This window comes from Orbicella franksi, chromosome 8, assembly GCF_964199315.1.
Source record: "Orbicella franksi chromosome 8, jaOrbFran1.1, whole genome shotgun sequence".
Lineage (NCBI taxonomy): Eukaryota > Metazoa > Cnidaria > Anthozoa > Scleractinia > Merulinidae > Orbicella > Orbicella franksi.
This window is the reverse complement of record NC_138152.1, coordinates 16,771,972-16,784,689: the sequence shown is the minus strand read 5'-3', so window position 1 is coordinate 16,784,689 and position 12,718 is coordinate 16,771,972. Positions and strand designations below refer to the sequence as shown.

The following is a 12,718-nucleotide window of genomic DNA, read 5'->3' as shown; positions in this document are numbered from 1 at the left end:
TGTCTGACTCCACGGCTGACAGAGAAAAAATTGGTGGCGAAACCATTGTTTAAAACGCAACTTGATATATTTGTATAAAAAGTTCGGATCCATTGCAAAAAATACGTTCCGAAATTAAACTTTTGCAAAACTTTGACCAGGAAAGCTCGGTTAAGGGAATCAAAAGCCTTCTCAAAATCAATTGCTACCAGAATTCCGGATCTGTTATTTCTCTTTGCATATTCTAAAATATCATCGATTGTTCTTATCGCGTCAAAAATTGATCTTCCTTTGATAAACGCATTTTGGCTGTGATGAACAAGGAAGGGTAAAATTGATTCCATAGCCATTGCTTTAGATACAATTTTGACATCCATGTTTATCAGCGAGATTGGACGCCAGTTTTTTAGAAGTCTTTTGTCTTTATCTTTCTTTTCAATTAGCGTAATCATTGCTTGCTTTTGGGAGGTGGACAATTCACCATGGTGATGCGCGAAATTTAGGCATTCAACGAGACATTTTCCAACAAGAGGCCAGAATGCTAGATAAAACTCAACCGTTAATCCGTCGTTTCCAGGTGTTTTATTTTTCTTAAAAGTTTTTAAAGCTGCGAAACATTCACTCATAGTAAGTTGTTTGTCTATTGAATCGCGTTGTTCATCTGTTAATTTACTGGCATTCACTGCACTGCGAAAAGATTCAATTAAATTTTCGTCCGAATGGTCGACCTTCTTATCATACAGGTTTGCATAAAATAACTGAATTTCATTTAGAATCTCTTTAGGATTTGTCATACTTTTGTCATTTCCTGTGTTTAGTTTTCTTATGCAGCTTTTCATTTTTCGAGAGTTCTCCAGATTCAAGAAGTATTTATTACTTTTTTCACCATATTCATACCAGATCGCCCTTGATCTTACAATTGCTCCTTGTACAATAAACTCGTACATACGGTCATGGTCTGTTTGAAGAATTTCCAAATCATTCAAATTTTTTGAGCTTGGGTCTTTATCGCATGCCATTTGACAATCTTTTATCTTCCTTTCCAAACTCGTTAATGTTGCTCTTCTTTCTCTAGCCTTCGATTTACTATAGACAATCGTTTCTTGTCGAATTTTATATTTAATATAGTCGCACAGAACACGAGAATCTTCAATTTCTCTACCTTCCTCGATCCACGTACAATATTTATCTCTAATGAGTGATACATACGTTTCATCATCAATTAAGCTTGCATTGAACTAGCTTCCAAAAGGAGGGCCCATGACGTTCGTCTTCAATTCCGTTAATAAACAATGTGATTGCTGAGTGATCCGATTTAATCGCAGGTATAATGTCTACGCTCTCTACATCTTCTTGCAAACTACTTGATGTTAGCCAGAAATCTAATCGTCGTTGAATTACTGGATTTTTTTTGTCGCCACGAAAAACGCCTCTCGTCCGGATTCCTAACTCTCCAGATGTCTATTAAGTCAATTGACAGGCGGATTTGTTCTATTATTTTGACGGATTCTTTTAATTTAGGCTTTCCTCCTAAGCCATCAAACTCAGGATCTAAGATTACATTGAAATCTCCTCCAATGATTATATCACAATCAGCTTCTATATTTAGACTATCAAGCTCAGTTTGGATCTCCTGGAAAAAGATGCACTGCTCGCTGGTTTTATTTGGAGCATAAATATTGACAAAAACAAACGGCTGCTCCTGCACATTGCCCATTAAAATGATATAACGGCCTTTCTTATCATGTGTACATGATTTCAATTCAAAATTAAGTTTTTCTTTGACAAGAATCAAAACACCTCTACTATGCTCAGAGCCGTGAGCAAAGTAAAGATCTCCTTTCCACTGGGTTTTCCATAAATTTTCTACATCTGGCGAACTGTAAGTTTCTTGCAAAAAGACTATGTCGGCCTTATTTTTAGACAACCAGTGAAAGATTGCCTTTCGCTTCTCAAAAGTTCGAATTCCCCGAGCATTGAGTGATAACAATCCAAAATTTACATTGCGCTTTGTAAATTAGACAAATTAAGTACAGAAAAATAACTTTTACGTTGCTCCTTTGTGTGAGAAAACAATGTGAAGGACTTATGTGCGACGAAAATTAGAATGAGGTGATAAAGCCTCCCGAAAAATGAAAACCGAACAATGACAAAAAACAACAGTATTGAAAACATACAAAGAACAAACACGTTACACAATAATATGGAAAAAGATATTAAAATAGCAGCCAGCGTAAAGCTAGAATGGTAAATACGGGCGGTATAAATTAACTTTGTGGCTCCATTACATTTCATAAAGGGAATAGAAAAAAAAAAAAAAGAAAAGAAAACATAGTCTGAGCGGCAAGTCTAAGCAGAAATAATCTGCCATCAATAAACAGTTTATCAGGCTCAGCCCTACTGAAATAGGCCGACTTGCCCGCCTTCTTTGCAGCAAAAAAATCAGGCAGCACCTTCTTTCTTTGATCAACAATTTCTTTAGGCAAGTCCGCAGATATTCCAAAATTTTTACCTTTCAATTTCCTAGCGTTGCTCATAACCCTTTCACGATCCGGATAGCGAAGAAAACGTGCGATGATCTGTCGAGGTTTGGGCTCTCGCTGGTTAAAGCGGCCAATTCTGTGAACTCTCTGAAATTCTATATCGCAGGCGTCGTCGATGCCAAGCTCTGACTGCAAGAAATCTATCAGCACCTGCCGCGTGTCCTCTGCACCTTCAGGGTCTTCTTCAATACCATAAAAACGAAGGTTTTCTCTCCTTTGGTGAACTCCCATGTACAGAACCTCTGTCGAGCTCTTCGATAGACTTCATTGCATTTCTTGTTGTCGCCTCCAGAGTTTCCACTTTCGTAGTTAACGCATTTACTTTAGCGTCCACTTTTTTGACATAGCTTCCAAGGTTGTCGAGGTTTGGTTCCATCGCCTCCAGTTTTTTAAGGACAATGTCAAGTTTAGGCAACACGTCTTCCGCCATTTCTAGTACTGAATACACTTCGTCGATTCCGCAATCCTCTTCTGACAGGTCAAGTTTCGATCTTATATCTTCAGATGGTCGGTTATCCTCTTCGCTAGAGGTAGAGCTACTCTTTCTGCTTTTTCTTTTAAGTTTTTGAAATAAATCTTCCATTAAAAACTTCAAAAAACTCCCATAGATTCACATTAAGCCGGAGCACACAAAAGCGCGTCTACTCTCGCTCCATGCCCGACCCAGTCTCGATGACGTTCTTTATCGCTCAATCTTTTTAAAGTGTTCTTATCCGTTTTTTTCAGTGCCACGTGCTATGAAACTCTTTAGCACAAGCTCAATGCGGGTTAAAGAATGAACAGAATACGATGTACCAAGCTACTATCACTTATCGTGTTTATCATCTTGTTCGCATATTTTATGCTCAAAGACGAGCCAACCTGCACAAGTGTGGACGATGCTTACAGACGAATAACTTCGCGACAAATTGGAAGCATGTTGTTCGAAGGTGAGTCAACATTTCATATTGTTACGATATTTAATCAGTTCTATTAAATCCCTAATTATATAGCTGCATCAAAATCCAATATTGCCAACAGATCTATTTTTTATTAATTGTTGCCAACTGTCTCAATTTAAAATAAATTGGATAGTTTTCGCTCGAACTTTAGTTTAGCTTTGAACGAACTGTCCAATTTGAGAAAAATCTGGACACTTTCCATAAACTAATCAAATGTCAAGATAAACGAAAGAACCAAGTATTGGCCAATTAGTTAGGTGGCTTAGGGAAAACATCGTTACCGACTGGAAGAAAGCATAAAATTTGGCACACAAACTCATTTTGGTCCTGCGAACAAATTTAGGCTGGATGCCACATGATCCGATTACCCGGGGGGGGGGGGGGACGTGACACGCAAATCAATTTGCGACACTCTTTGCTAGCATGAAAACGAGGCTTGTATATTAAAATGTTGTAAAATATCCTTAAAATCGGTTAACATTTGTTTAAGAACATTAGAAATAATCATTCGGGTACTATATTTATTTCACAATGATTTAATAGTAATTATGATGTAATCACCTGACAATCACATCCCGAGATTTTTGTTTCCTCGCACATACTGAATACATAACAAGAATGTCATTGCAGAATGGAGTAAACTAAGAAAAGCACACACATCCTGTGTTTATATTTATATCGTAAACTGCAAGTCGTACTACGAAAATATAATTTATGACAAGCTCGGAATTTGGAACACATTCTATTAAGATCAGGTTAATGTTAATTATTGCTGCATTCTCCTGAACACTGACATAACCCTGTACAAGAGAGATTAGCTTTGATACATTTGCATCTGCCAGCACATTCTTGTTTGCAACCACATTTAAGGAGTTCTAGACAGGCTTTGGCCGCTTCAGGAACGGTCATCCAGACAGGTTTCCACGTGCCATTCATGTCACACCAACCCCATCCCTCGGGTGAAGGAACCATCTGAACGGCCTGCAGGCTTGTGTACCAGATACTACTTTGCTAAACCGCTCTTAAAGCGTGCTGTAATAACGAGTCCTACATAAGCAAAATTATAATTCAGCTTTGCTACTTTTGTCCCTGTCGTTACACATTTATTACTACAGAAACACGGCATGAAATAAATAAGAACAGTAGAATAAGTCGAAAGCCTGAATTTCACTCCTTACAAAATGTTGTGAACTCAATTTACCTGTGTGGAAGGGATGTTCTCTACGGTCCTGTTCCTTTTGGTGAAAATTTCTTTGCGGGCTTCATTTGCATTGATCGCATTGCTGGCCTTGTCGTAGAGAACTACGGTAAATCGCTCCAGAAGTTTGAAGATGGAATCATCCTTGTCCAGCTGGTAATAAGGGTGATCTTGCAGGAACTTTAAGAGGCGCCCCCTGTAAATTTCAACTATGGCCATTTGGACCAGAAAAAATCAAATTCCTCAAACTTTCTCAGATGAATGGTCTCGATAAGTGATTCACAAAAATATAACTTTCAGTTCAATTCGATTCGTATTTTAGCGCTGGGGCCACCATCTTGGTTTTGCCCCTCTGATAGGGCTTTCAGCGGCCATTTTAGGGCACATTTTTAACAATTTGCCATACAAAGAAAACGATCTAAATCCGGGTAAAAACCCTTTATTCGAGACAAGCAAATGTTTCTTGTTACATTGAGAGGCTGTTTTGGCAATTTGATCATCACCTGATTTTTCTACAGAATTTTAAATTTCTTCCCTTTCGGACTACTCATGAAGCGCCATAAAAAAGGCGAAGTTTAAAGGAAAATATCGCCAAAAGTACATCCCTTAAGATCCCAAAACTACCCTCCACTTAAAGAGCAATGTCTCACCTGTAAAAACATGCAATAAAATGTTGGGGCAGTTAAAACTGTAAAATGTTAGAAGAAGAAGTTTAAGCTGTGCTCTTGCCAACAAAGACCGTCGTCCTAATTAGCATAATAACGTGAAAATAACGATGCACAGAGAAAATAATGATATATTCCACTTACGTCGCGACATGTCGACAACTGGATGTTCCACGATGCCTCATGTTATATTTCCAGTATGTTTCAGCCACATTTTCGGTGATTAGTGTACGAAATCACTCTCAGACATCGCCACGGTTAAGCAGATTTCAACTCTCCGAGGCCCGCTTCATAACATCTATCAATATTATTTGTCTTTCGCCTCATAAGCCGCCGTTTACAAGAAGTTTAACAATTTGCTGAGATCTTAACTGACCCAGAAGTCTGTTAGCAGCCTTTAAAATCTTCCTCTTAATCGAGGATTCTCATGAAGAACTCGTTTAAGCTCAGTTCTGTTGTGACTGTTGTGCACCCGCCATTATTCCACAGATTGCGTTACATTTGACAAATGCACATTCCAACGGGTAGGGGTAGGGTGGGTGAGAAGTGAAAATGTAACCGACATTAAAGCCATTTTACACATTTCTGTGGCTAAACTAGTAACTGGCTTTCCCAGAATGATTTGAACATGAGCTTCTGCTTGCAGGTATTTTCTAGGTTATTTTTGCAGGGTAGCGGGGGGGGGGGGGGGGGTCGTGTATTAAAAAAGCAAAAAGAAAAAAAGAAAACGATAGACAGTATCAAGTCAAAAGATTATGATCTGTGTATCTTGATCAGCTTTATCAGTTCATCAGTGAGGCCCTATTAGGGGTTTTCAGGATACTGGATATTTGGGTAAAAAATTAACAGGATGCAAGAAATTTAGGGGAAAAGTTAATGGGGTAGAGCATGTTTAGATCAGATAAAGCGGGACAGTTGTGTCTTTCGCTGCCGGAAGTGCCATCAAATTTTGCAAAAGACAACAGACTGACGAATAGTGCGCAGGAAGTAATGATAAGCGACGTTTTATTGAAACTTCTTACATTTTCTTAGCCGTTTCACTTTTGTATCAGAAAAGAAAATGCTCAGAAAATTACTGAAGGGCAGTTAAGGACGGTACCTTCTCTTTTAGGCATGGTTTAAACGCCAGGCGCGCGCTTGGGTTGGAACTAGTGACGTAATTAACTACCCTACCAAACGTGCGACTTAAAAAAAATCCTATTGTGACCGAAACAAATTTCGCACTAAAATTACGAGCCTGTACTAAAACCGGGATTACCAGAAAAGCAGCTTATCGCTAAGCACTAACTGTGAACGCCTTCCAGCTGAAAAAATTGGTTTTATCGTATCTGTAGAAAAAATCATACTGAAATTCAACTGTAGATGGCATAATGCGCGTGCAAAACAATTGCGAGAGACGACAATGTTTAACTTACTTGGAAAGTAAAAGGAAAAAAAATGTAACGGACACCAACAAAGTTTTCAAAAGGATGAAACAACTCATTTAGCTTTTAACAAAGGGGTGATTACAGCTACATTTTATGGTATGAATTGGAAGTGGCAAGCCTATTCGACAATGCATTAGTTTTTGGCTGTGAGCAAAAGTTATGTAGACTGTATTTTGGCTAAGCCAGAGGAGTGCTGTTGCGACGATTCTGTTATTAAATACATATCAAAAGTGGTTTTTATATTACCACTGATCACGTAGTTTAAAGATGTTTTTTAATATGTTTAGTTTTCTGCATGTAAAGGCGAACCTTAGGAGAATCTGTGAAGAAATATCTTTACCTTTTTTTCAGAAAAATGCTACCGTCAGCAGTAGCTAATTATCTCGGAAAAATTAATGATTACCCCCAGTTTTCTTTGTGGATTCTAATAACCCTGGCTAAGATCTACTTTTTCCACGTTTTCTTAATCTGGCGGAAACACCTTTGTATTTTGTAGGCACCATTCGTTATGAGCCTGAGGCACCCCACAACCGCTAATGTCGTTCACTTCTGAGATGGAACATAGCTGCATGTCTGCACAAGACTAGTTTTCAACCCTATGCAGGGCGCTTTAAAATACCCGCATCTATCAAGCGAAGCACTAATGTTGACGCTTAGCTTTTTAAAGACATTATAGATGCGTTTAAGGCACACAAGTTGAATTGGTTAAATTGAATTGGATGAGTTAACTGACACTTGTCAAAAATATCTGCAGCTTGATTCTCAGCGGTTGTTGTGTCTTCTTGGAGGACCTTCTCCTGTCTGTTTCTGAGCCTTGAAGCCATTCTCGAGAGGAAGGATTAAACGTAACAAGGAGTCAGGAACTCATCACAGGTGAACCGCCTAATTCTGGCCTCATCTCTTGAGCGCCTCATCTTTTGTGCTACAGTAATTGCTTCGACTTTTATGGCCGTTTCCTGACCCGAGAAAAACTTTTCTTGCGCACTGCTTGTCAGTCTGTTGCCTTTCGCAGCATTTGATGGCATTTCGGGCAGCGAAAGACACAAGTATAATGCTGAACAAAAAAAAACACAAGGAAGAGGCTTTTTACTGGAGTTCTATCCGTATTCTATTTGTAGTAAATGAAAATTCTCGTCAAAAACTAATGACTGTCAATGAGATTAGGATAGTTGTTTACAAATATAGTGTGGAATGTTGTGCCGCGATCTCTTTGCAGACGCAAAGGTTGCCATGTAAGAAAATTGTGTTAAACGGTACAGAATTCGGGACACATTTCATTCTCTGTTTATTTCTCCAGCCCCGTCTTTATCTATCTATTCAGTGTAACAACTGTGGGCTTCGAAATTACTAACAAGGAGCTGCGTTACCTAACCTTAAAACCCCTAAAATCTGATACAAAACTTTCATATTCCACCGTGATATAAGTACTAAGAGTCCAGAATAAATGCTCATAGCAGTTAACACACTGTCCATTTATTTTATCCTAAATAGCTGACCATTGTTGAGGTCCCATAGTGGGAGGGGGGGAGGGGGGGGAGGGGTGTCGGTGTATCCCTTATCCTGTTAATTTTTGTCCTAAATATCTTGTATCCTGTTAACTCCAGCTCAACGATTTCCTACTCAATTAATGTCCTGTTTTATCTGATCTAAACATGCTCTACCCCATTAATATTTCACCTAAATTTCTCGCATTCTATTAACTTTTTACCCAAATATCCAGTATCCTGAAAACCCCTAATAGGGCTTCACTGATGAACTGATAAAGCTGATCAAGATACACAGATCATAATCTTTTGACCTGATACTGTCTATCGTTTTCCTTTTTCTTTTTGTTTTTAATACACGACTCCCCCCCCCCCCCCCCCCACCCTGCAAAAATAATCTAGAAAATATCTGCAAGTAGAAGCTCATGTTCAAATTATTCTGGGAAAGCCAGTTACTAGTTTAGCCACAGAAATGCGTAAAATGGCTTTAATGTCGCTTACAGTTTCACTTCCTACCCGCCCTACCCCTACCCGTTGGAATGTGCATTTGTCAAATGTAACGCAATCTGTGGAATAATGGCGGGTGCACAACAGTCACAACAGAACTGAGCTTAAACGAGTTCTTCATGAGAATCCTCGATTAAGAGGAAGATTTTAAAGGCTGCTAACAGACTTCTGGGTCAGTTAAGATCTCAGCAAATTGTTAAACTTCTTGTAAACGGCGGCTTATGAGGCGAAAGACAAATAATATTGATAGATGTTATGAAGCGGGCCTCGGAGAGTTGAAATCTGCTTAACCGTGGCGATGTCTGAGAGTGATTTCGTACACTAATCACCGAAAATGTGGCTGAAACATACTGGAAATATAACATGAGGCATCGTGGAACATCCAGTTGTCGACATGTCGCGACGTAAGTGGAATATATCATTATTTTCTCTGTGCATCGTTATTTTCACGTTATTATGCTAATTAGGACGACGGTCTTTGTTGGCAAGAGCACAGCTTAAACTTCTTCTTCTAACATTTTACAGTTTTAACTGCCCCAACATTTTATTGCATGTTTTTACAGGTGAGACATTGCTCTTTAAGTGGAGGGTAGTTTTGGGATCTTAAGGGATGTACTTTTGGCGATATTTTCCTTTAAACTTCGCCTTTTTTATGGCGCTTCATGAGTAGTCCGAAAGGGAAGAAATTTAAAATTCTGTAGAAAAATCAGGTGATGATCAAATTGCCAAAACAGCCTCTCAATGTAACAAGAAACATTTGCTTGTCTCGAATAAAGGGTTTTTACCCGGATTTAGATCGTTTTCTTTGTATGGCAAATTGTTAAAAATGTGCCCTAAAATGGCCGCTGAAAGCCCTATCAGAGGGGCAAAACCAAGATGGTGGCCCCAGCGCTAAAATACGAATCGAATTGAACTGAAAGTTACATTTTTGTGAATCACTTATCTAGACCATTCATCTGAGAAAGTTTGAGGAATTTGATTTTTTCTGGTCCAAATGGCCATAGTTGAAAATTACAGAGGGCGCCTCTTAATGCCTCTGTCACGTCAGGGAATGACTTCCATGCGTCCCAGGCGGACTTCTTACCCTTGCCAAAGAAACAGGAGGTCGTGTCGCATCCAGTGAATGAATGGAACATAGGGAGTGCCCGAGACGTTTCAGGGCCAAGAAATGCGTAGGTGGCATTCACACTGATGTATTGACATATTTCCCCATGCCCAAACCAATCCAGATGGTTGCAGACGGATACAAAGCGATCAAGTCATGAAAAATCCGTATCATTATGACAAGAACATCCGTATCCACTGTGCGGACAAAAACCTGACTGCATCCTTTGCTCAGCGCGTGTTGAACACGTACACCAATTCTTGTGTCGGCTTCCTCGTGGTCACATCCCTGTTTATCGGTACAGATTCGTCTGAGGTGATGTTTACTTCCTTGTTCTCGGGAAACTGGAAGTTTGAAATTCTGCTGGTCAGGAGGGCAAAGAGTTCTTTCTTGTTGGTATTGTCTTGAAGAAATGCTTTCCAGTTTGGAGGAATCTTGGTGTCACCTTTCTTCTCTGACCCTTACCTCTCTTCTCTCTTGTTGAATCCTTGATACTGTTCGCCTTATATGTATCCCAAACAATGTCCACTCGTTTTCTTGATTGAAGACGATTCAGAATGAATGGTAAAAAGACGTTTTCAGCATAGCTATCAAAGGTGGAAACAGTTGTTGATGGAAGGGCGTGAACAACAGCTGCTCCATGAAAGATCTTCCAATCGTAGAGTGGAGATGGATCCGGCTGCTTTGTACTGGCAGGCTTAACACATGTCAAGAGGTCTGACTTCTTCCCGAATCTTAGCTTTCCAAACTCGGAGAGATGGTGGATAGGGCTGGCTTTCGTGCATAAAACATTCGTCTAGGTCTCCGCTGCGATGCGGGGTGGCAATGTACAAACGGCTAAAAAGATTGCAATCGCTTCTCAGTGCACTTACTTGCTGCTTTGATTTTGTTTTTGGCTTGGGCTTTTGACGTTTAAACAGCGGCAGAGAATTTTTCTTGATCGTATCATGAATCGATACAGTTCTATCTTCGATCACTGTCTTACAAAATTCTTGTACTGATTCTGGCCCACACTCAATTAAATAACTATCTACCCAAAGTAATTAAGAAACCAAGCATTCTGTTTAATATAAATATAAATATAAAGTTGGCCTGTTAAAATTAATCCATTTCGCCGGCCATCTCAAGCGTAAGTTGCATCGTCAGGCAATCAAATATTCTGTTTGTCTTACCTCTTGTTGCCTGAACGAAGTTAGCCCATGATTAAAGGTTGTTTACAGATCGCAATTTCGACATAAAACCAAAACTGATCCTCAACTGAATTCCTGGACTCGCGTTTCCCGTATCTGGCGCCTTTTGCATATTTTCCCGCGCTTGGCACCGGTTGTATATTATCCTTTGCATAGTGGCAGCGATTGTATATTTTTCCATTTCCTCAGTTTCTCATTCGCTTTATGAAAAACCAAAGTAAAACTATATTAAAAAAAAAACCATTTCAAACTCAACTTCATGCTCTGAAGTCAGATCATTCAACATGAGCGAAAAAGCAAGAAACAGGCTATTTTCACTTGACATAAACACGTTAAGGCTATCTAAATGAACCACACAACCTAATTTACAAGCTGTTGACGTATTTTGGTTTAATTTGGTGATCAAAAGCATAAAAGCTATGGATTGATTTATCAGCCTCGTTTTCATGCTAATGAAGCTTATCGAGAATTGAAATGACGTGTCTTCGCCCCCCTTCCCCCCCCCCCCCCCCAACTGGGTCATCGAATCACGTGGCATCCAGGCTAAATTTGTTTCTTATACCAACAAGATTCTTTGTGCCAAATTACTTCCACTCTGTAATGATATAGCCTTAAATTCACCCTAAGCCACCTCACTAAATCAGGTTGCAGCTATTATCACTGCCATCAAACGTCAGCGAGCGATTGTACCTCGCAAAGTTTTATCATGTTTTGAAAATGGCGGAATTTCCCGACTTTTCTCTCCACCTTTTGGAGTCTTCAGCTAGGTTTCCAGATAATAGATACTATTGATTTACTCGAGATGACGGATAATTATCAGAACAAGAACACTCAAAGAAACAGGAAACTTGGGTTAAAGTGTTTGACCTGTAGCGAAGCGAAGTGAGCATGCTTGAAGAGATTCCCGAAGACGAGCTTGATTTTTTTAATCCAATTATTTCCAAATTGGACAGCATGTAGTCCTATTACTAACTACGTAATAACCTCGACCGTTCGGTCTTTACGGGAAAATCTCAAACTGAGGCCTTGCCGTATTGACCGAGCGATAGCAAGGTCAATACGGTAGGCCGAGGTTTGAGATTTTCCCGTAAAGACCGAACGGTCGAGGTTATTAAGTTGTTTATTATATGGCTCATGAATTAAAGAAAAGAAAAAATTATTCGAGCGGAAGTCGTCAATTTACATCCGGCGATGCGCGCGTTTACCGATTCATTCATCGTCTCAAACCCAGGGAAAAACTACACAGTCAACTTCACCACTGTATTACGTCTTCCGTTAAAAGTACACATTTCTTTACGGGAAAAATGATTGTCTCAGCCTCAAAAAGGTATTTTAGTATCGTGGTGCCACAACTTGATGGAGGAGTTTTTCCGACTTTTGTGGCGAAACGTCAACGCACATGGAAAAGACAGAAAGTGCTTCCACACATGGAAAAGACAGAAAGTGCTTCAAAATAGTCCAAACCAACGGTCTTTCGGTGAAACAAAATACTAATGCTTCAGAATGCACTGCTGAAAATAACTCGAACTTCGCATTCGCTTTCGACGACATATCTTCGCCTTCTTCATTCTGGGATTTATGGATTAACTTTTCAAGTTTTGTGAACGTCTAAAACTTCCTGCAGTTATCAGAAAGACTGCTACCGACAGAAACCATCCGATTGTTAACATCTGATGATC

General features: G+C 39.5%; 1 protein-coding gene across 1 annotated transcript in view; it reads left to right on the top strand.

The window, feature by feature from the left end:
* Window positions 1–3,291: 3,291 nt before the first annotated feature.
* Window positions 3,292–12,718, top strand: part of LOC145494774 (galactosylgalactosylxylosylprotein 3-beta-glucuronosyltransferase 3-like) — a 14,638-nt gene continuing 5,211 nt past the window's right edge. Inside the window, exon 1 of the mRNA XM_081474346.1 lies at window positions 3,292–3,451. Coding sequence (XP_081330472.1) covers window positions 3,298–3,451 — 154 coding nt within the window. The 5' untranslated portion in view covers window positions 3,292–3,297. The remainder of the gene's footprint in view (window positions 3,452–12,718) is intronic.